At 38.4% G+C, this 24,673-nt stretch overlaps 1 protein-coding gene across 1 annotated transcript; it reads left to right on the top strand.

Annotated features, from left to right (window-relative positions):
• Positions 1-1,438: 1,438 nt before the first annotated feature.
• Positions 1,439-23,329, top strand: LOC128611309 (cyclic nucleotide-gated cation channel beta-1-like). The gene is made up of 24 exons (XM_053630696.1): positions 1,439-1,789; positions 3,032-3,175; positions 3,563-3,622; positions 6,041-6,341; positions 8,731-8,764; positions 9,718-10,053; positions 10,202-10,456; positions 10,746-10,940; positions 13,005-13,140; positions 14,376-14,530; positions 15,403-15,588; positions 15,726-15,934; positions 16,076-16,126; positions 16,236-16,322; positions 16,450-16,514; positions 17,326-17,448; positions 18,357-18,498; positions 19,578-19,737; positions 20,049-20,146; positions 20,678-20,761; positions 22,239-22,357; positions 22,444-22,590; positions 22,734-22,923; positions 23,120-23,329. Exons 1-24 carry the CDS (start codon positions 1,494-1,496, stop codon positions 23,327-23,329), a joined length of 3,783 nt encoding a protein of 1,260 aa, XP_053486671.1. The 5' UTR covers positions 1,439-1,493.
• The last annotated feature ends 1,344 nt before the right edge of the window (positions 23,330-24,673 follow it).

The raw sequence follows: 24,673 nt of genomic DNA, 5'->3' as shown, positions 1-24,673 counted from the left end.
CTTTGGCCCAGCGTCACGCCAAACAGTTCATTTTCTCCTGTTTCAGTGGAAAGGCTCTTGATGGCCTATTAAAGAGAAGAAAACTGAGAAAGAGGCTGATGCTGTCCCAGAGCTCTCTCTCTTTCTCACACACACACACACGGTTTTTCCATTTGAATGGCAGCCATTGGGGCATTTCATCAATTTTTTTTCCCTACTGTAAAAGCACCCTAAAGCACAGTTTATAGCATTTTATCTACCATAGTGGCACTCTATGTACTTTCAATTAATATTTTCGACCATGGGGGCATTGGGGGCGGGGGCGTGGGGGCGGGGAGGGGTCTTTATTGGTAGGTTGGGGAACGGGGGTTGGGGGGACACACTCTCTGTGTCTGCCAGTGACATGTTAGACAGGTTTTTGTCTATAACACAGTCTTCATAAACTTAAAAAAAAATCTAACATTTCACATCTCATACACTATTAATATTTCCCAATTAAAATGTTGGCGTTTCTGACAGATAAAGCATGATTAAATGCTTATTTAATTTTAATTGTGCTTTAATTTATTTCAGTATTTCTGTGTCCATATGGCAATAAATGACTGTTGTTGGGTTTTTTTTTCACATCTACCACAAGCTATCAACCTGCGTCAACAAGTGTTTTCAACTTGTGGCCCTGGAAATAATTACAAAAAGTCTGCATTGAGCCATGAGTCATGAAAAGTTCTACTGAATTTCACATTTATTTGTGCAAAAAATCCAACCCTAATGATTCAGTCCATGTTACAGACTGGACAAAAGTGCATGAGGTGTATTAGTAACAACGCACAGCAAAAATACATGAAGAGAAAGAATCTAAAAGCATGAAAGTCTAACGTTAAACAGGAAACTAAATAATAAACACAGAGCTAAACAAGGCTAATGTTCACAATGTAAGCACAAACACTGAAACCAAACAGTGAAGACTTAAAAAGTACTAACAGTATCAAACTTAAAGCAAGAAATGCACACATATATACTAAAATCTCTAAAGACTAAAGACGAATTTAAAAGTAAAGTGTTGATCTGGCAGCTCCTTTCCTAAATAGTGGAGCTGTGTGTTTATTAGCCCTGATCTCAGGTTGGCCAACGAAACCCATGTTTGGTCATGTGATCATGTGTTTTACATGAATAAATTAGTTATGTATGTTAGCATTATTGTAATTATACCACAGTGCTGTTCACTTCTGGATTCTGATTGGTCAGAAGGTGTTGTTCTCATATGTGATCGTTTCTATAGTAATAACATTCACAGTGTTTTCACATGACAGGCGATTAATATGTAATTGCTGATATGGTGACGTTTTCTGTAAGGAGATGTTTATTTCAAATGTTTATTTTTGATAGATGAGGTTAATACTGTAGATCATATCAATTCCGTATTAAAAAAAAAAACATTCCAGCATTAACAAGCTTAATCAGGTTAAACAGGTCAGTCAATTCATACAAGGTATTATTTTTAGCATACCATCTCCATGTTGTCCATATTTCCAGCTGTCCACTCCAGGCCAACTTCCACAGACCTGGTGCTCGAGGAGGTCAACTCAGAAGATGACCAGGACCAGGACCAGGAGAACAGATCTGAACATCCATCTAAACCAAAACAAGCAGAGCCAGTGGTGCAATTGGATCCAGAAGCCATGAGTTCCTCAGCATCAACATCATGCCTGAAGCAGGAAGATGCTGAGACACAAACCGGACAATGGACACCCTTCATCGAGAGCATCAAGAGAGAGGCAGAGGACAAAGCCATGGCTACTATGGAGGAATGGTTGGTGTCTCACTTTGTGTTCTGGAAATTTTGCGGTTATAAAAGATTTCAGTAGTGCTGAGTTCGCTTCATAACGCTACAATCTACAGTACATAAGCACTTCATGGCAACCACTCAATGCCAGGAGATATTTTTCCTGTCATAATGTTGTGTTATGTTAGTTATGACACACATTGCACTTGACAAAGTAAGGAATATTTTCTATATTGTTTTTAAGATATTTATGAATACTTAGGGCAATTATTTTTGCAAGTTACCTAGTGACATCAGATTGAATATTGCTCTAGCAGCTGTGAAACCAAACGCCACTGGATTATCAGCTAGCTAAGCTAAGCTAAGCAGAATGGCTGTGTAATGTTAGCGAGACAGATAAAGCAACATAGCTTAAGGTCAAGAAAGGATTTTTTTAAAAAGTTGCATTTACAAGGTATCTTTATAAACGATAATGCACTTTCAGATCTTGTTAGTGTTAATGGTAGCAGAATACACAACATTAGCAAACACCAGCTTAGTTAGCAAAATTAATCTAGCTATGTTAAGGTTAAAACTGAGAATGTTCTTTTAATTGACCTGGGTAACATTAGGTAACTCGAGCAGTTAGTCCACATTAAGTCAGTTTTGCTTACATCCTTTATCAACATTAGAAATAAAAAATGATCCTTTATTGCTAATTGTTTCCTTCAACATGCTAGGACCTTAGCATTCTCCTATATTAACAAATGCATGGACTGGACCTGAAGAGTTTATAACATACAGTCACAAATTCTATGAATTTTATGTGAAAAATTTGGAACATAAAATGGTAAAAGAATTCAGAAGGACTGATGGATTAGCGGGGGCATGATGGCTTAGTGGTTAGTGCGTTTGCCTCACACCTCCCAGTGCTTCAGGGGTTTCCTCCGGGTACTCCAGTTTTCTTCCTCCAGTCCAAAGACATGTGTTGTAGGCTGCTTGGCATCTCTAAATTGTTTGTATTGGGTGAATAAATGTGTGCAATTGTGCCCTGCGATGGGTTGGCATCTCATCCAGGGTGTCCCCCGCCTTGTGCCCCGAGTCCCCTGGGATAGGCTCCAGGCTCCACGTGACCCAGTGTCGGATAAGTGGCCAAGAAAATGGATGGATGGATGAATGATGGATTAGCAAACTTCTCAGATAACTGAAATAAGATTAGTGTGTGTGTGTGTGTGTGTGTGTGTGTGTGTGTGTGTGTGTGTGTGTGTGTGTGTGTGTGTGTGTGTGTAGGATGTGTCAGGAGCGCTTGGAGATGGCGAGGATGGCTGAGGAGGTGGCAAGACACGCGGCGGAGGTCACCGTCAGAGAGCTGGCTGGAACCCGAGTGACCGTACACACACCCATCCTGGAGGTGGAGGAAGAGGCTGAGCCAGAGTAATCACACACACACAAACATTTGTCTTAGTATCCTTATAAGGACCTTCCATTAACATAATTATTCTAATGAAGCTAGTTAATGCTGTGCTACACCTAAATCTAGCAGTTCTTATATATAAAAAAGCAGTTTTACTCGTTGAGACAGGCCAAATGTCCACACAAGCTCAAAACTGTTAGATATTCCTATTCCTTTGCAGACAATAGATTTAAAAAAATGCATACACAGTAACTTCAGACTTTCTACAAAGTGTATATGAGTTCAGGAAAGGTCTCATATCGCAGGCATACACTGAGAGGAAAACTAGCATGTGTGTACAGTGTTACATGCTGAGATTTACAATAATCTTTCTACACCTGACCTTCTAATTGGCGTTGATGTTGCAGGTTACAGGAGCTGCAGGACGAGGAGAAAGAAGCAGAAATCTTACACAGTACAATCACAGAGTAAGGGCACATTTTCATGAGTCCATTGTAGGTCTACAGTATGTTGATCTAGCAATTTCCCTCAACAGCTATTTCACCAAGGTCCTAAAATGAGCTTTTATTAGTAGAGTTAGCATACATATTGTCCTACATAAACTCGGTATCAGAAGCTGTGTGTGTGAGGGGAAACTGGCTCATGAGGAGTTTCAGTGTGGCATCCTTGCTAAAAAAAAAAAGAAAGAAAGAAAATAAAACAGCTCCAGGATCACTGATTCGATCCTGAGCTCAGGTTCATGTCTCTGTAAAGTTTTACACGTTCTCCCCATGTACTCATGGGTTTTTTCTTCCGGGTTCTTGAGTTTCCTCTTACGTCCCAGATATTGGTTACTCTATTTAACCCATTCTTGTGAAAAAGTGTGTGAATGTGTGTGTTTGCGATGCCCTGTGATGGTCAGGTTTGCAATCAATGGTGTATTTCTCTCTCTCATGCCCAGTGTTCCTGAGATCCACCACAATCCTGAGCAGGATAAATAGTATGTTGTTTTGGACTCACCCTATTAGGGAGTCGCCACAGGGGATCAACAATCCGCATGTTTGATTTGGCACAGGTTTTACATCGGATGCCCTTCCTGACGCAACCCTCCCATTTAATCTGGGCTTGGGCCCGAAACCGACAGTGCACTGGCCTGTGCAGCCCCCAGTGGCTGGTTGGTTCCCTGTCCAGGAATTGAACCCAGGCCACGACACTGAGATCATAGGATCCTAGCTGCTAGATCACCAGGGGACTAGAACAAAATACATGAAGATAAATTAAAGAAAAATAAAAAACTAAATAAAACACCATGTTCATAATGGTTTCCATTAAAATCATTAGACATTGAATGAAAAACGGAAGCCATTAGGCCTATTACCATTAGCAACATGTTTTTGTTTGATTTGATTTTATAGTAAAGAGCAGATGCCACACCCCAACTCCTCAGCCTTCCCTAATTAATCCCCATTATTTACTTAGTTATTTGTTTGTTTATTTTTACGGTATGTGTTTGTGTTGATTTTAGTGCCAGTTTCTATAGGTATCCTATAGGTACATTAAGAAAATGTCATCTTAATTGAATTCAATTGAATTGAATTGGAAGTTAAATCAATTATAGATGCCAGAGAGTGGAGATGCCAGACCCTAACTCCATAGGATGTACTAATGGAAATGATGTCACACACTCACCTTAATTTAAATAATTTTTTGTTGCTGTTGATGGTTTTAGGGTCAGTGACTATAGGTAAACGGTAGGTAAACGATTTATATTTAAAATTAACATTTTAACTAGGGTAAAACTAGGGATTCACTGTTTTTTTGTGAAAAAAATCCTAACTTTGAGGTAAAATCGAAAACCTGGCAACCCTGTTTACAGCGCCATCTCGTCTCCATTTAACCCTGTTGGGAAATAAAAGCTACCTCATACATATAAATTATTAATCCCCTGTTGCTCATTGTAGTATAACAGGTGGTGTAGTATTTATACACCCTGTTTAGCAGATTTTTTTTATGAATTTGGAAAGCAACCAAAAGCGTTTTGGCTGCCTGTAGTTAGTCTATAATGTGACTCTTCAGCGCCCTCTCCTGGCAACATGGTGGAGCTACTCGTTCTTGCCAATTAGTTGTTCAATCCCAAATAAAGTGCTTCCTGCATTACATAAATTCAGGACCCACGGTATATACATGTATATTTTATAGTCTACATTGTACCCTACATGTCCAAATTAAATTAAAAGCTAAATTTGATTTGTCATCTGCAATTGCAATTGAAAATGCAACATACAAATACACCACATTCAATATTTTTGTGTGAAGTCATTTTAATTTTCATTTCAGCGACTTTTAATTTATAAAATGCATAAAAGTATTTGCTATTTTTTAACATCTCCGTGGCTGATTAAACAAGTAGCCACCCTAGCAACCGCATCCCATAGTAACGACGGTTGCCTGGTTACCTGTCGAGCATCAAGCTGTTTGTTCACGCGCAGGATGGCGGAGATGCATCGAGCTTCCGCAAACATTCAGAGCACAAACAAACAAATATTTATCAATAATTAAGCGGATATTTAAGATAATTAAGATGCAGTGGCCTTAGGCGCTTTTAACAGGTCTGGCTTTAAAGAGATACCACCGGATTTAACCGTGCATCTTAGAGTGAGTTCATATTTAGGGGAATTTGTTTCTTTCAGAGGGAATAATCTGTTTTAAAAAATTGCTTGTTAAATTATTTTACAGCTTCGATTCTTTCTAACATGACATTTTATTTTTGCATTGTTATAATGTGCTAATATGGAATATTCACATAATCATGACCACATGATCACATGATTATGTGAATGATATGATAGCCACATTGTGTGAAACAATAAAGTGTGTGTGTGTGTGTGTGTGCGCGCGCGCAACAGGTGTCAGGAACCAGTTGAGACGTTCATCCAGGAGGTTGAAGAGCCAGTAGAAGATCCAGAAGAGACAGAGGAAGAAGAAGAGGATGCAGATGTTCCCCGTGTAGAAGAACCAACGCTTCCTTCTCCTGAGACGAAGATTTTAACAGCAGGTCAATGTGTTTCTCCTGAACCAGCTGAAGAGCCAGAGGAACCAGAGGAAGAGGAGTCTGATAGCTCCTCAGAGGCTGAATCAGAGCCAGATCCGATCACTCAGCAGCCGAAGTCGTGTGACGGAGCCAGCGTGAAGCAGAACGTCACCCAGGTGAGGATATGTGCTTGTAGCTGGAGATGAGAAGTGACACCTGACTAACCTGTGATGCGGACCAAGAGGACAGCGATGCTAATCTTCTAAAAAGGTTCTTTTTGGTTATTAAATACACTAACCTACAAAGTCTGCTAATATTCCATCATATGTGAAAAGGAATAGAGTAGAAACCATCATTGCATTACAGTTTAAGAAATTAAAGCTGCAATTTGTAACATATTAAAGTGTTTCTAGACATAATAATCATGCAATTTTGAAAATACCTAAGGAAATCTGAAAATCTGTTGGGTTTTTTTTTAAATATTGCCGTGCAATCAATCTGGATAGTTTCTTAACTGATCAGCATTGTGTATATTTTTTTATGGACAAGATATTATATATATACATATTTATTTGTTTATTTATTTATTCTGGACCATCAACTTCATCCTCATGAAGCTAAAGCCTTGTTTATACTTCCTCCTGGCTCCGCCGCGCGAGCCTCCACTGACTGCGCGCGCACCTCCCCAAACGGACGAGGCGTTTATACTTGACGCGCTCGCAGTTGTAATATTCTTTGAAATGAAAGGGGGCGACTTTGAGTAACCGTCCTATAAACCAACAGGAAGTAGCTAAGAGAAGTAGTTCGTCGGAACAACCATAACAACGCTTACAAGCAAGGCGTCTCGATTGGAGTTGTTGAATGCTGAGGAGGAATTGTTGTGTTTGTTGTTGACGATGTTTGTTTTCAGTAAACCTCACTAAAACCCACAGTATGGAGAAAAAAAGAGCAAAGAATCATATAGGAATCATATAAAACTCAGTAAACCTTGAGATTATCACTTGTCACATTACAACAAAATATATCTATAAATATGAGAACATGTATCAAACTAAATTGAACAACCTCGATTTTTTTTTATTAATTTCATTAAGATTTTTATTAAACATGGACCTTTACTTTCATTCAATAGACATATAGGTTCTTTTTGTAAATGTTAGCAATTACTGTAGACATAAGCAAAAAGTCGGAGCTTCCTGCAAATGTCATTTCTCACATTTACAAGATCAGGTGATTATTATGTTCACCCTTCAGTGTAAATGTCTCTTTATGTATAGAGACAAAAGAAAGTTATTACAGAATGATCACTCTGTATGTTCACTCATCAGTGTAAACGTCTCTGTGTATAAAGACAAAAGAATGAGGTTTAATCACTGTCTGACGGTGTAGTATAGGGACTGTGTTTATTTGTGAAGATAGTGATGAATGAAAACATGGAAAAAAACTTTCAGCTTTGGCTTTATTCTTTCAGCAATATGTACAAAGCAAATTGAAATCACTATTTTCAAAAACCTTTCCATGAATTTTGTGCCATCTGGATATCTCTTATGGTCCCGCATGGATGGATCCTAGAGATGTCTGTACAATCGTACCTTTCGGCAAGAATCACCTCGAAGTTATTCATTTCCGGTTCCGGCGCCGCGCGGCAAGTTATAAAAAATTCAGCGCAAACCGCCACGTGGAATGAGGCCTTGCGCACCCAACACGCTAGACCGCCCACTCCGCGATGACGTCATCTTTGCCGTGCGCTCCCTCACGTTACTGCGGACGCGTCGAGTATAAACTAGGCTTAACGCTGTCTAGCATTAGTGTTCGTGTAGGGTGCCACAAATTTTAGAAAATTTTCAAAGGGTGTCCTGACTGAAAAAAGCTTGGGAAACGCTGGTCCACACCACAATGCAGAATCTTTCCACATCTTTCAAATCCAGGGTCCTCCCTTTGTGAACTCTCCTCTTCAGCTCACTCCACAATTTTAATATGGTTTAGATCAGGGGACTTTTCTAAGGGTGGTAAAAATTCTGCCTGTCTCCTTATATGTCCTTCAAAAACATTTTATTGCATGTTTCTGAAAACCTGGTTTCCTTATACTGGCTATGATTGAACTCTTTCTGTCTGAAAAAAAAAAAAAAATATATATATATATATATATATATATATATATATATATATATATATATATATATACATACATATAACAGTATTACCTGGTTATCATCAAACGAAACGTTCTCCACACACACATGTGTATCCAAGATCTCCAAGGAAGGGGCGCTGACCTAGGATCAGCAGTCCTTGTCGAAACAGCTGCTGTTCATCAGGAGATAAGAGGAAACATCTGTGTGCATATAATAAAAATACTGTCAAATCTGTAAGATCAGGTTCTCCAATGTTTACCTCTTAATCTGTGTGTTCTGTTGTGTTCACTTCAGCAAGCTGATCCTGGACGTTCTTTACGAGTTCTTCTATCATTTCTTAAGTGTATTGCTTTGAAGTTGCTCGTTACAGATCTTTGTTATTCATATGTCTCGTGTGTTCTTCCTCACACATTACTTTTTCTGCTTTTAGGATGAAGGCACATTAGCTGAGGAGGGAACTTGTGGTAAGGGGATTTTTTATGTTATATAAAAAAAACTAAGTTAAAAACTGTCACATGTTACAGAACTATTCTTTCATTCATTCATCTTGAGTAGCTGCTTAATCCTAGTCAGGGTGGTGGTCTATCCGGAGTGTATCCTAGGAACACAAGACGAGGCGTGAGGTGGGAATACAACAATCCATCACATGCACACATCCATACACACTCACACCTTAGGGCAATATAGAGTACCCTGTCAGTCCCTCCAGGATTTTGCAGTCGCAGAAATGAACGCAAAATCAAGGAATCTCCACAATATTCACAGGAGCTTGCAATTTTTGAAAATTACCCACTTCGATTCACGTGTGTCGACACGAGTAAAGCTAAAAGGTTGCATTTACCTACAAACATTGATACGAAAGACTCGCAAGACTGCAGTTACGCCAATTCAAGTAGTTTTTTCAAAAACAAGCACAAAAAACTCAAAACGCAAATTGCATCGCAAATTTTGATAAAAGCTGCAGCAAAATCAAACATTTTTGCCTGTAACAATTAAATAAAAAACCTGCGATATCCTGTATGGACTGCCCAGTCAACCTACTGACAAGTTTTTGGGAGATGGGAGGAAACTGGAGAACCTGGAGGAAACCTACAAGAGGAGAAAATGGGGCCAAAACAACAATAAACAACCAAAACAACATAATATCAATTATCAATCAATCAATTCAACAATCCATTAATCCTCAGCATGGTGGTTTTTTTTATTTTTATTTTTATAAAATTCATTCCACAAGTTTCAAAGTAAAGGTAAAGAGAGGCCATGAGTGTGTTTCTGGTGCCTTGCAAGGGATTGGTGTCCACCTCAGGGTGTAGTCCTGCCTCTGGATCCACCCTTACCCTGACCCTGCTTCCTTAATGAAATAATGAATGAATGAATTTTTCTGATACCCATAATGACTGTGCCATTCTGCTTTCAGTTCCCTTCAGATGTGATGCGTTGAAGGCCTGCCTCATGCGCATTCCCTGTGTTCCAGTGTGCCTGAACTGCTTCAACCAGCTGCTGAAAAAGAACAATATCACCCTGCCCCAAGTGCCCCCCATACCCAAGCTGCCCTCTCGACTATCCAAGATAACCCCACAGATCCCCCCACTGCCTACCAGACTCAACCAGCTACCTCAACGAATCACACAAATTCCCCAGCAGATTTCCCAGCACGTACCCAAACTTCCCGAGCGCTTCCCTTCCTTCCCCCGGAAACTTCCCACTTTCCCTGAACAATTTTCCTGCAGGTTTCCCCACAGACTTCCCAAACGTCCACAGAAGCTGCCTGATTTTTCACAATACTTCTCCAGCCTCCCTCAACGCTTATCCAATATTCCGCATCGTCTATCCAGTCTTCCTCAACACTTGTCCAGCATTCCTCGGCAGTGCTACACCAATGTTCAGAAACGTCTGAGCAGCATCAGACCTCAAAACAATGCCTAATCCTCAGCAGCAGCAGCAGAGTCGGGACCTGGAGCTGGACCATCTGGTCCGCCAGTCCCCCCTTCACATCTCCCGTACCCCGTCCCCTTCCTTGCCCAGCTCCATTCTGGACTTACCCAATGTGCCATCCTATCCCCGCCTGCCCCCCATCAGCCCATCACGCCAGCTCTCAGGCCTCTCCAACCCCACCTTTAATGGCGAAGATGAACTCACCTCCGCTAGACCTTCAGGTGATATATTTATGATCCTTTTGGTGATTCTTTTTCAAATTCCTAAGTGCAGCAGGGCTCTGTATGACTTTTTGGGTGCTCTAGCTATACACTGTGTAAAAAACTATTCTTTAGCGTAATCCTTAGAGTTCTTTAATAGTTTTATAATGATATTAATGATATGAATACTGGAGTGATGATGTGATGACAGTGATCATAGCAGTAAAACCATCACAAACAAACCATGACTGAACAACCCAGGATTGATTTTCATTACAATATGTTACTGTTACTGCTGTTCCTCTTGCAGCTAGCTCTAGATTGAGCATTCACCCAGCCGTAAATGTGGAAGATATGGACTCAGACAGTGAGCAGCATGGAAGAACTTCCCACCACATGCCCCAGATCATCACCCCACAAGACCCCAACCTCAAAACCCTCACCGTGCCCAGACCACCCAAATTGAGCAGAACCAGGTTTGGACCTGCTGTTATAAACCTAGTCAGTAAGAAGAGTCTGAATGCAGTGTGTGGAACCAGTGTAGAAAACATATGCTTTGTCCTAGAGTTAAGAAAATACTGTAATATGAATTTTTGTGATTTTGAAGACCTTTCCTTCACAGTGAAATATTTGCCAATATATGTGAAACACATGGTAATACTCAAAATCATAACCTAATACATTACTTATATTATATGTAATATTTTCTTAAATATAGGGCAAAATGAATGTCTTCTTAAAAATAGGCTTATTTCAAATATATACACGTATTTTATATTCTTTATCTTGTGAAATATATTGCATTTCCATCTGAAATGGACTAAAAGACTCATAAAATGTTTGTGAATGGTAATGTTTAAAATTGGAACACATCTGGACACTTGTGAAAATGGCCTATTGCATTCAGACATGCTTTTCAGAAATATTCTGTCCGGTTACTTTATGTTAGCCATCTAGCTAGCATTAGAAGGGAAAATTGGAAATGTTTATGAATTTCATTTTTAAAAATCAGCTTTGAAAGTCTCTTAGCAAAAAAATATTGACTATGAAAATCTCAGAAAACCTGAAAATCTCAGTTTGGCTAATGCTAGCTGGTTAATTACAGCTAATGTACACTGCGACATTTCTTTCAGCAAAAACAAAGGAAAACATTCAGACAGGTTTTTGGAAAGATACTTTGAGGATGGATTATGTTAGCCATCTAGTAAGTTTTAAAAGTTAAAATTATATACGTAAAATTAGCCTTAATAAATCTTCTGAGAAATCATTTAAAGTTAACTTAAGCCATCTAGGTACCATTAGCAGTAAATAAATAAGTAAATAAATAAATAAATAAATTACAAAAATGACCTTAATAAATCTTCTCAGAATCCTGCTAGATTAACTCAAGTTAGATAGTTGAATAGCATTAGTATTTAATTAGCATTAGTATTCCAGATATCCTATTAGCCTATCAGCTCATATTAGCAGTAAAGATTATAAACATTTAAACCTAAAAACTAAATTCTGCTAGATTAGCTCATGTTAGATAGTTAGCTAGCATTAGTATTGTATATTATTAACATTTGTGAATAAGCCTTAACAATTTTGAGCAAATGTTGACTTAAATTAGCCTTCTAGCTCACATTAGAGGTGATAATTACATTTATGACAACATTTTGGAATATGATCCTATATCTTCTCATATAGGTTAGCTTTTATTTAGGTTAGCTTGTTTTTTTTTTTTTTTTAAACATTTATGAATAAGAACTAAAATACTTTAAAATGCTGTCAGGTGTCTAGAAAAATCCGTGAAATACACAAATACTTATGCTATGACCTTTCCCCCCCTACTTATTTTGTCTAATTACATGTTTTTGTTTTTATTTTGTCTGGATTGTTCTCACCCCTGCCTACTCAAACACTACCCATACACACACACACACACACACACACACACACACACACACACACACACACACACACACATACCTGTGATGGAAACTATGCTGGTACAAGGGACAGAAAGCCACAAACTATTTGGACGAAAATGTAAGAAGCTTAATGTGATTTATTGTCTGGCTTCATCTCATCGTCCCAAACTCATAAAGTCATAAAAAGTGTCTCAGTGTGTCTTGTGCGTTATGAGCATTTTATCCACTCTCATTCCACTTATACATCTGTTCACATTAGTGCAGCTGCAAATCATGGGTTTACATTAATGCACTCAATCTAATACGTTATCCTATCTATACTAACAGCTCATTCACAGGGATTTATGGTGGACGCTCCTTAGGCCTAAAAATAAACAAACCGTTTTTATTAAACAAGTTAAAGAAGTAGCATCCTGGCAAGAGAACTTATATTTAAAATTTATGGAAGGAGTCTCCAGTATCAGTGCTAACATAACATATCATTATTGATAAGAATAACTGTTTTGTGGATGTTGCAAAACATTAATCAATGTAACTATAAATTCATAAAGAGTATATGTTGTTCTTTAATAAACAAACATTCTTGGTAGTGTCGGCAAATTGCTGAGGTATAAGAGGAATAAAACACTTCTGGGGAAAAGCTAGTGTCTAGTGAGGGAACAATTGTTTATATAATCTTGTTGTTTGCGACAGAAAGAAGCTGTACTCTTCAGGAGATGAGGAAGATGAGGAGCTGGAGACACAAGTCAGGGCCTGGCCGAGCCAAAGCAGCATCACGAGTGCTGATGAGGCGTAAGCGAGAATAATACAACATCACCCGAGCACCAGACATTTAAATATTTAAATACATATCTACAAAACACCTCAAAGCTGTGAGAAAGACGTATCTAAACAGCTCCACTAAGCTTTGAGATGTCCTGCCAGAGGCACGGTTGATCATCTCTGAGGAATGTCTGGAAAAAATGTGTGGTCTTATTATGAAAGTGTTACAGTAGAGCTGCTAAAATAGATTTTGCTGAATGTATTGTTTAGTTGTTTTTTTGTTATAGAAGTGTGATGGTTAAGTGTGATAACCTTTCCTGGTTAGGCTTTGAAATTATAAGGTACTGTAAACAAACAAAGATTATGCTAATTTATGTAAAATTCATTTTAAAGTGCTTCTTAAAATTTTTGTTAAAAAAATGCATTCCCAGAGGAACAAAGAACCTGCAGTGGTTCTAGCTCTAGATAAATCTAGGTTAGGTAGGATGTAGCTACATACTGTAGATAAAATGGATGGATGGATGGATAGGTCGGTGGATGGATGGAGAAATGAGTGGATAAATAGATGGTTCGAATTCAGCTATTCCTCAAGAATTTGCAAGAATTGATACTTAAATTCATACAAAAAAGCTTCAAGTGTTCTCTGGATTGCTAAGAGTGTTTAGCTTCCTACATGGATTTTACTTGGAACCCTCTCTGATAAAGAAACCTACACTGAACTTTTAAAGATACTTGGATGGTTGGATGGATAGATGCATGGATGGATGTTAAAAAATTCATTTTGATTGATTGATTGATTTTATATGAAACCTCTGAGGAAATGTGGTTCCCAGGGGAACCTTTAGTGGAGTGTAAATAAATAGATAAAATGGATGGATGGATGGAGGGATGGAGGGATGGGTGGATACATAGATGGTTAGATATTGGAAGAATTCAGTTATTCCAAAAGAATTTGCATTTACTTCATACGTTCTTAAAAAAAAGGTTCCTCAAGTGTTCTTTAGATTGTTAAGAATGTTTAGGGTTTTAAATGTGTTTTACTTGGAACCCACTCTAATAAAGAAAATATACAGTGAACTTTTAAAGATGGATGGATGGATATTTAAAAAATTCAGTTCAGTCCAGAAATTATGTACATCTTATGACTGAAGTACACTGTAAAGCTAGAGAGACAGAGAGACAGACAGACAGATAGATAGCTGAGCACTGATATTCCTGTAGGTTTCAGTTTGTTCTATGCTTAGCTGTATGCGTCATGTTTACAGGCTGAAGGAGCGTCCCTCATCAGCCGCCAGCCAGGCCAGCACGATGGTGAATGAGCGTCTGCAAGAGCTGGCAAAACTATTTAAAGCAAGGACAGAGCGCGCCAAGGAGAAACTCATCGATCCCGATGACTTGGACGAGGACACACCACCTGACAGTGAGCTCAACTGGCTGAAACCTACAAACACAAACTCCTGAGTGGTGTAACGATCTTACGTCTCGCCATCCACTTTCGAATACAAGAGAGAATAATTGTCCCTACAGATTGGTTCTGCTGCAGATCATTGAGTGATTCTAGCCAATCTCAATCTTGTTTGACTAGCGTCACTCAATGATCAACAGCAAGGTTATGCTTACTGTGTCATGTGACAGCGGAAACACAGGTGGCAACTGAGCGTGACTAAATTATGGGAGAAAATTGCTTGTGTGTAATTGCTTGTGCTACCTCAACAGCTAACACATTTTTTTTTGTCATCGACTGCGGATGGTTTAGATGTTGAAATAAACTACAGCTATCAGCTAACCCTTTAAATAAATATTTATTAACTCCATGGTTCTAACTGTTCAAGAAAATTCTGAGGAGATGCTGGTGTCAATTACAAATGAGCTTCTTAATTTTAGCCCAATATAATGACCAATTTGTAGAAAACTAAAATTAAACCATCATCAAAAATCCCATGATGAAGGTAGGGGAACAAAATAAAACAAATCCCACGTGAACTAGTTAGTTACTAATCTACCCAGTGTAACAGTGTAATATCCTAATTAACACAACATGGTACAATTAAATACTCAAGTTTACTACTTTACTCCAGACATCCTCCCAGATTGAGCCTAATTAGCCATCATCCACATTATTTGAAAATAAGAGCTAAGGCGCAGCTATGGAACAACACGACACAATGCAGCACAAGAAACGTGCTGCATGAATGATTATAACTAAGATTCAACAGAGTCTAAAGGTTTGCTACAGGGTCATATCTGGATAAAGAGTAAGGTTCATAAACAGCCTTTTTTTACACACCCCAGCTGCAGTGCCTCCTCCTGAGCCTCCGACAGAACCAGCGCCTGTTGAGGAGAGTCAGCCCACTCCCACTGTGGAGGAAGATGAACAGGAAGTGTATATCAAGCTGCTGTGCTTCAAGGTGAAGTCTCAGTCAAGGATCGGGCGCCTGATCCAATACCGCTTCCCATCCAGCATCGACCCGTTTACCAGTGAGTCACTGTCTCATCTTCCACCTTTCACCTTGCTATCAACCACTTTAAATGAATATGTTCAATTTTATGAGCAAACATGCACTGTTGGTGGTTTCACAATACACAGAGCATTCCTGTCTCTTTCGGGTCTGTAGATCTGGGTTACGTCCTGTGGCTCTTTTTCGTCACTTTGGCCTGGAACTGGAACGTGTGGATGATCCCGGTGCGCTGGGCTTTCCTCTACGATGTCAAAGGCTCCCTTTACCCGTGGCTGATAGCCGACTACCTGTGCGACACCATCTACATCCTGGACATCCTGCTCTTCCAGCCACGCCTGCAGTTCATCCGCGGCGGTGATATTGTCGTACGTGTCGTTTGGGAAAGTAGGAACAGCCAGTAGGAATTAGAGCAGTCAAATTCAAGCCACACTGGCTCGAGTTTGAAACATTTCAGTTAGAGACTGCTGAACTGAAAATGGCACTCACTACATTTGTCTTTTTTCTAGACCGACAAGAAGGAAATGAGAGCCAATTACATGAAAGATCTGCGATTTAAGGTACGCGCAAAACTTTGCCTGTCCTCGGCAGTCAACATCCTTACTCTATGATGTCATCGTTGAAGTCTATTGTCTCTTGCCGTTTATGTGTTTTTCGAATATATTTCAGCTGGATGTGGTCAGCCTTCTTCCCCTGGAGCTCTTCTATCTCCTAGATGGGGTCAAACCTCTCCTCCGCTGCCCACGGATACTGAAGGCAGGCCTCAAATTTTACTCTGCGTGTCTTTAAGTTTAACAGAACAGTCCACCTAAATAGTTTTTCAGTGCTGAAAACTGATACAACTCAAGACTTATTCACTCCTGTCTCTCTTTCTGTGCTTCAGATCTTGTCTTTCTTTGAGTTTAACAACCGTCTGGAGGCCATTTTGACCAAAGCCTATGTCTACAGGTGAGCACAAGCCTGCACTGGACATTTGGAGATTCTTTTCTAAAGTTCATATGGGGGGTGGGGGGGGGTGGGGGGGGCATGTTGTTATAGAAAAACAATCAACAACAGGGTGGTGGGATGTTACCACCCCGAAGATGAATATTTTCAAAATAACAGAACCAATAAAGTGTTTTATTCCTTTTATACCACTACAATCTTGCCAAGATTAGCACAACAATCTGCCAAGATTAAAATAAAATAGATAATTAATGAACAGTAACATTTATGTTGTGCAACATCATTAAAAACAATTTAGTTACTTTTATGACTTATGTTATAGCACCTAAGCGTAAACAGTCGTTCCCTCACTTTTTCTTGAAGTTAATAAAACAGAAAAAAATGCAGCTTGTCATATTACCGAGACACCTCAAGGTATAAACCTTAAGTCTTCTCCTCAAGACTTTTCTGTGGTAGGAAACTTAAATGTATAACTTTACCTCTGACTGTTACAAAGGGCCGACACTTTCCATAAATGTTTCCATAAATCAACACCTGCATACATGAAATTTATCAACTATTATGCATTTTGAGTTGTTAAATAAGAACATTATTATCAATCTTAGATTATGTGAGCTTCCTCCATACACATCCCTGTGAATGAGCTACTCATAGAAATATTAATAATAATAATAATATATGAAAAGGAGTGTGTTAATATAAACCTGTGATTTGCAGCTGTTGCTTTGAAACACCCCTGAAAAATCAGAATAAAGAATTCAATAGCACTGTGGTATAACTGCTGTTATTTCTCTTTTCTCTTTTCTGTTCCTAGAGTCATTCGCACCACCAGCTACCTTCTGTACTCCCTTCATGTTAACGCCTGTCTCTATTACTGGATGTCGAACATACGAGGCCTCGGAGCCACCACCTGGGTATACAACGGACAGGGCAATGCGTAGGTTTTTTGTATTATTCTTTTATTGATATCATTTTATCAAAAGTGTTGGTGACATTATTGTTTGTTATAGAGGCGATGATTTTTGTCCAGAGAATAAACATTTACATTTACATTAGAAATATGCATTTCTAAAGTCAGGGAAAGTGGATGTTGCCATTGGTTGCCAAATGGTGCCATTTCACTTGGATGATTCAAAATGGAGGATTGCTTTGGAATATTTTTTGAAAACATTTGAATTATTATTTAAAGATTTTAATAACAGTTCTCACAATAAATAGTAATGGGTGTTGTCCAGGTTGAATTTCATAATATATAATATATAACAATGAAGACTTCCAATTGAGCATTTATTAATTGTTTATTAATATATATTATAGCAAGATCATATTTTGCTATTGAAAAAAAAAAGCAGAAATACATGATCCAGTCATACACTTAACCTAAAGGGGTGAACTTCCCAAAAATAATCAATCAATCACATGGGATTATCCAGTTAGTCACTGTAAAAAAAAAAAACAACAAACAAACAAAAAAAACCCCTTCATTTTTCCCTCCATTTTTAGGAGAAATCACTTTGGAAAGAATGGCACTCAGAAAATATGCAATTCAGATAAACGTCATTGGTATATAAAGCATGTCATTATGGAAAGTTGCATTTGGGGATACTCATTGTTAATATGAATTATAAACGGAATTAGATTTAGCAGTATTATTTTTTTTTAAGTATTATGATTAAAATATATACATAATTCAAATGTTTTCATAGAATATTCCTAAATAAATTGTACCTAATTTTTGTTTGATTGAGTTATTAATTCATTATCAACTGTATTTTTATCACAACATTGATACATAAGTATTGACCTGCCCACCTAACGTCTTCTATGTCATTTTTCTCCCCCCAGATACATCCGGTGTTTCTACTTTGCTGTAAAGACTCTGATCACTATTGGTGGACTGCCAGAACCGACTGCACTCGAAGAGTATATTTTCCAGCTCATCAACTACTTTATCGGCGTATTCGCTTTCTCCATCATGATTGGACAGGTACACTGGCTATCACTATCATATATGCCACACCACTGTTGAATTCTCAACTCTGATTGGTCAGCAGGTGTTGATTAATTTTCTATAATGTTTATATTAATGCACCTGGTCTAATATTGTCGTTTCTATAGTAACAGCTCGTTTACAGGGAGATTTACTTGTACGGCAGATCCTCCACATATCTAAGACTAACAATAAAAATATTTTTAAAAATGCATTGTTATTTAACAATGCAAAATGTTTACTTGTTGATATGGTGAGGTTTTCTTTAAGGAGACGTTTATTTGACATTTATACTGTAGAAGGAGTCTCCAGTGTCAACGCTTTGTAACAGTCAGAGGTAAAACTGTAACTTTAAGTTATACAAGAAAGTCTTCAGGACAGAAAAGTATATGCTTTATGGTTTCTCAGTACCAAGATGCTTTTTTTAAGTATTATGAAAAAGAGAATAAAATGTCTGTCGGGGAACATATGTTTATACAGTGGTGCTTGAAAGTTTGTGTTACAATTTTCTATATTTCTACATAAATACGACCTAAAACATCATCAGATTTTCACACAAGTCCTAAAAGTAGACAAAGAGAACCCAGTTGAACAAATGAGACAAACATATTATACTTGGTCATTTATTTATTAGGGAAAATGATCAAGTATTACATATCTGTGTTTTAGGTTATATTTATGCATATATACAGAAAATTCAAAAGGGTTCACAAACTTTCAAACCCCACTGTAGCTGCTATAACATAAGTGATAACAGGAACTAAATGAAATGTAATTATAAATGTATAAAAATACAATGAGTCCTTTGTTAATAGCAAAATGATTGTTCAATTGCTGCGGTACAAGAGGAATAAAACACTTCGGGACGTCGTTTTATGGGAAAATAATCAACTTGTGGGTGGTAATCTCCACTTCATCACTCCCCCCTGTCATTGATGATTTTCCTTTAACAGCAACCCCCATCCCCCACCCCACTCCCAACTGTTTTATTCCTTACATATACCATGGCAATTGCATTAGTATTGTTCCCTCCAGTATATCAGCCTGATACAACGGCTCGATTTTTGCTGTGTTAGATGAGAGACGTGGTGGGCGCTGCGACAGCTGATCAGACACACTACCGCTCATGCATGGACAGTACAGCGAAGTACATGGGCTCTAACCGCATCCCCAAAGATGTGCAGAACCGGGTGAAGACCTGGTACAACTACACATGGCAGGCTCAAGGCATGCTGGGTAAGATTCTCACTTCTCACAGCGCATTTTGTCAGTCCAGGTGTTTTCATTCTTGATGTCCTGCATGAACCAACCAAAGCTGCATGAACCAACCAAAGGTAATCAAGAGCTGAAAAACAATGAATATATGAGTTAAGTGTGTTGGGAGCTGGAATGAAATGAAAATGTGGAATGGCTAATGAGCAAATTTGTCATTTCTATTGACATCATACTGTATTAGAGTTGTTCCTGACACACATTTTATTTGAGCACGATACATGGCCTGTATGGTGCCAATACTTTAGCTAACATTTCTATAATTCTGTGTGTAGATGAAGAGGAGTTGCTTGTGCAGTTGCCAGACAAGATGAGGCTTGATATAGCAGTGGATGTGAGTTACTCCATTGTCAGCAAAGTTCCACTGTTTGAGGTATGAACAACCTGCTTTGAGATTTCTTTATCTAGTCCTCATTTATTGTAACTCCACGAAGCACATATATTTTTTTTTCCACAGCAGTGTGTAGCCTGAAAGGTGCAGTTTGTAACGTTTAAAAGAGTTTCTAAAATATTATTCATAACATTTTAAGGATTCCTTAGAAATCTGTCACTCACAACTCAATTGCCGTGCAATAGATCTGGCTAGATTTTACATTTAATACTTTTTAAAGTGGAATTTTCTGGCCCTGAAATGAGCTCTGGGCCCAAGCAAAAAAACAAGTGCTCAGTTCCACTCCTTTTTCTTAAAACTCCATCTATGAAATGTACATAGTTTTAACAGAGGGGGAGATTATGTCAGTTCTGAGCTGATAACCTTTCAAAATAATAAACTGCATCTTTAGATCTTTAAATCTTTAAACAGGTTCCTGTGAGAACTATTTTTACAGTACAATATTTTGGGCTCTTTGTATGCTTATGTATAGTATCTCCTGAATTTTTATTGTGTTACTATTATCTTTGTCAGGGCTGTGACAGGCAGATGATCTATGATATGCTGAAACGGCTCAGATCAGTCGTGTACCTTCCCGGAGACTACGTCTGTAAAAAGGTTCAGTATGCTTATTGTTTAATGCAGAGATTCTTTTTTTAATACACGCAAGTTCATATTGGTGTTTTCAAAATTGACTTTTGACTGAAACAAGAAGTACTCCGACCTCCGTAGAGACGATGGAATCTCAGATAATCACCTCGTTTCTGATTGGCTGGCACCAGTTAATTTCTTATATTGTGAATTCAGTCAAAAATGTAATTACAGCTCAGAATCAAACTGAAGGAATCTGTCTTAACACATTGCTGGTTGTGCTGCCTCATAAGTCAGTGTCTTAGAAGGAAAAAAGAAAGAGATGAGCATTTGAGATGAGTTTGAGAAGAGTTTCAAACGTAGTGTGTGTTACAATGTTGCCGAGATATTAACATATGCTAACAAAAGCTAAGTTTGATAGGTTAAATGGAATAAAGTATTATTTGGGAAATTATCATGAATATACTGAGCCATTTCTTGCTAGAAATAAAATCTTAAGACAAAAATATTTACCAATAACTTATTTCTCCATAAAGTGCTCCTTCTCCTTGGTGTTTCTGATGCCTTCCTATATGCCTCCCAATACAGAGTGTGTAACATTTCCTTATATTTTGGACAAATGTTTACACAAAGAACTATGTTAATGTCATTCTTCTTTGAGGTAGAATTAAATCAGGTGATGAGGGCTGTTCCTGGTGTGACATGTTTCAGGAGACATAGTACTGGTTTAGTGAACAACTAACATTAGCCAACTAGCTAGTTTGAAATTTGTGAGTGAGAAAAGATGTTATATTGGCTTTACACACTGCTAAATGCTGCTAGCTTGTTCCTAACTTTTTATCTAGTATATTATTAGCAGGTCTTTTAAGTTAGTTGTTAGTTCCTGCTAACCAACTGCTAAAAACATGTACTGTGTATACTACATACTGTTATTGTATAAAATATGGTGTCCTGAAACAGTCATAATAAGCGGTTGTTCCTTAATGCATCTTCCAGAAAGATGTGACACAAGATTCCTTTTCTCTATTGGCCCTCGCTGAGAAGATTTCTGGATTCTCAGGGTCTAGATGAAATCGTAAATCAGAGCAGGTGGACAGGAATTAACTGCTAGCGGAAGCTAACCCATTTTCCCTCTCGTACTGCATCCTCTTCCATTCAAGTGATTAGACTGTTTTGCTGGGGAGATTTTATGTAACTCCAGTGTAATTGTGGCTTTAGAATGTGATCAGCACTCATGAACAATGGTTTAGACTCTGCCTATATTTACACTTAACTATTGCCTTTGCTGTTTTAAATGGATTAAACTGATCAGTGCAGAAAGGAATTAAATATCCATAGACTAAAGTACAGGGAAATGCCAAGGCCTGGAATCCCAACATCAGAAAATAATAAAGTTGGCGAAGGAAACACCATGTTGTTGCATTTCTAATATTTTCTAAGATTGGGACAATAGTCGAAGATACCAGACATTGTACTTATCATGTATTTTATCATCCTGATGTAGGATGAAGTAGGTCGAGAGATGTACATCATAAAGTCAGGAGCGGTTCAGGTGGTTGGCGGTCCAGACGGAAAAACTATATTTGTGACGCTGAAAGCAGGATCTGTGTTCGGCGAAATCAGGTAAAAACATTTAGCTAGTTATCTTTCATCCATGTCATTGTAGACCGAAGCTGACCTGTGTTTGTTTGTGTCTTTTTGGCATGAAGCTTGTTAGCGGTGGGAGGCGGAAACCGGCGAACTGCCAACGTCATAGCACACGGCTTTGCTAATCTCTTCATCTTGGACAAGAAGGGCCTCAACGAAATCCTTGTGCACTATCCCGAGTCCCAGAAACTGCTACGCAAGAAAGCAAAGTGAGTGTCTCACATGATGACACCTCTGAGCTCCTTAAAATTGTGCTCTCATTTACAGAGGCGTAACAGGTTACCTCAGTAGTGCGTTGTTTTGGTGGTGCTGCTGTTGCTGATGCGTGGTTTCTGTGTCTTACTGTATGAAGGAAGATGCTGGCAGATAAGAAGCCGGAGAAAAAGACAGAGGAGAAGGAGCCAGTGCGGGTGATTCCTGCGCGGAAAGAAACCCCTAAACTGTTAAAGGCCACACTGGAAATGACTGAGAAATCGGGCCTTCGAGGCACACTGGCCAAGCTGAAGGGAAAAAAGAATAACAAGTCCTGTGTTTCATTACAGGTACACACACATAGACACACACACACAGCCCATTTCTCATTAAAGCTAAGGGTGCTATATTCAGTAATCCACCCAACCCTGACAAGCATTTATGAAAATAAATGAATGAATGATTTATTTAGTGCCAATTTAACCTGTTTTACATGACTCAGATATGCTGACTGTTAATCCACGGTTTCTTCTTTCTACTGTCCAGCCATCCATCTGTTCCTCGGTGACACCTGGCTCACCGATCGAGAGGCAACACTCGGAGCAAGAGGCCGACATTCTCTCTCAGATCTCGGACAGCACAATACAAGGACCTCCCATCAGCCCCTCCGACCTCGAAGACCAGAGGCGCTCAGTGCTTGAAGGACCAGTGCTAAACGAGAGGACGGTAATGGGGAAGGACAAGATGGACGAGTAATCCAGAAGCGTACTAGGTGATGAGGTAACAAGGGCATGAAGGGTCAACTGGGTTGTTTTCCATCTTCATTTTCCTGTAGAGCGTGAGTCTGGATGGAATAATTATTATACTGTATAAAGATATTTAAAAAATTCTGCTTTCTCAAAAAAACAAACAAACAAAAAAAACACTTTGCTGGTCTATACAGTATTCAGCTGCTTGGATTAAATCTTTTAACCCATGAAATCATTTTGGTGTCAGGTATGAAGGGCATCTTCACACGAAATATGATTTGTACTGTGCTCATATTGCTTTGTTTGAACAAAGGGCTCAAGATACCAATTAATTTAACTAGATAAATAAGGCCAAGGTTGGAGCTGGTTTTATTTCAGAATTTTCAGGCTTGTCAATACCAAATCACATATTTTTCAAAGTGTAATTTTTGTGTTCATATTATATGATATGATTTGATATGATATGATATGATATGATATTATATACAGATGAGTGCAAAAATTTGCATACCTACTGGACCCGAATAGGACAAAAAGTAATCCTTTGTAGCGGCTAAAAAATTGTGTCTTAGCTTTTACAAAAACATTCACATCCTGTATATTAAGATATTAGTAGTGGCAAATCCTCTAACATTTTGTTAGAATTTTTTAGAACCGTCTCCTAAAGCATGGTCCATGTGATGCTGCTGCTTTATATCTGTAATATTTTTGAATATTTGGTCTGTGTTTTCCTTGAAAGGTCATTTATAAGGTAATAGAAATCAAATGTCACATTTATAAATCTGGATTGTCCATGAATAAATTGTTTGGAGTTAATAGAACTGCCAATAATTGGTGTATGGTGAGAGAGAGACAATTTATAATTATATTTAATATTTAATACAAATTGGCTCTTACCTTCAGAGGAAGAAACATAATTCCAGTCCATATACAGTACGTGGCTTTGACATACTTTTTTTTGCTAGATATATTTATTTGCATAGTCCAGTCTTCAGGTTAAACTCTGTCTGTCTGCGAAATATCCAGCCATGTGCCTTAATGAACCCCAATCACTGTCACTGTCAACTGTCAACCCTGTGTACTTTCACATCATCCTTAAAGGAACAGTGCGGCCAAAAATTACACACATACCATAGTGATGCACTAATAGGGCTGCAGCCATTTTGTAGCGTTGTCCGAATTCTCAATGGTCATTGGATGATATCAGGGATAGACTGAGCACCTGGGACAAACAGATTTCCTATCCAGGCCATTTGTTTTTATTTGTAGTTGCCCCATAGACATGTACGTTCAACAACCAGTGAAAGAAAAAAATCTACTCCTTATTGACGTTTGCTTTTTGTTTATCATT

This window comes from Ictalurus furcatus, chromosome 8 (genome assembly GCF_023375685.1).
Source record: "Ictalurus furcatus strain D&B chromosome 8, Billie_1.0, whole genome shotgun sequence".
Classification (NCBI taxonomy): Eukaryota; Metazoa; Chordata; class Actinopteri; order Siluriformes; family Ictaluridae; genus Ictalurus; species Ictalurus furcatus.
The sequence above is the reverse complement of the archived record's forward strand: the minus strand, read 5'-3'. Positions and strand labels throughout refer to the sequence as shown.

Excerpts from the sequence above, each read along its gene's own strand:
- LOC128611309 (XM_053630696.1), top strand. The coding sequence starts at position 1,494 with ATGTTGTCCATATTTCCAGCTGTCCACTCCAGGCCAACTTCCACAGAC. Across the intron at positions 19,738-20,048 it reads GCAGGCTCAAGGCATGCTGG|ATGAAGAGGAGTTGCTTGTG; the intron begins GTAAGATTCTCA and ends TTCTGTGTGTAG. Across the intron at positions 20,147-20,677 it reads GCAAAGTTCCACTGTTTGAG|GGCTGTGACAGGCAGATGAT; the intron begins GTATGAACAACC and ends TATCTTTGTCAG.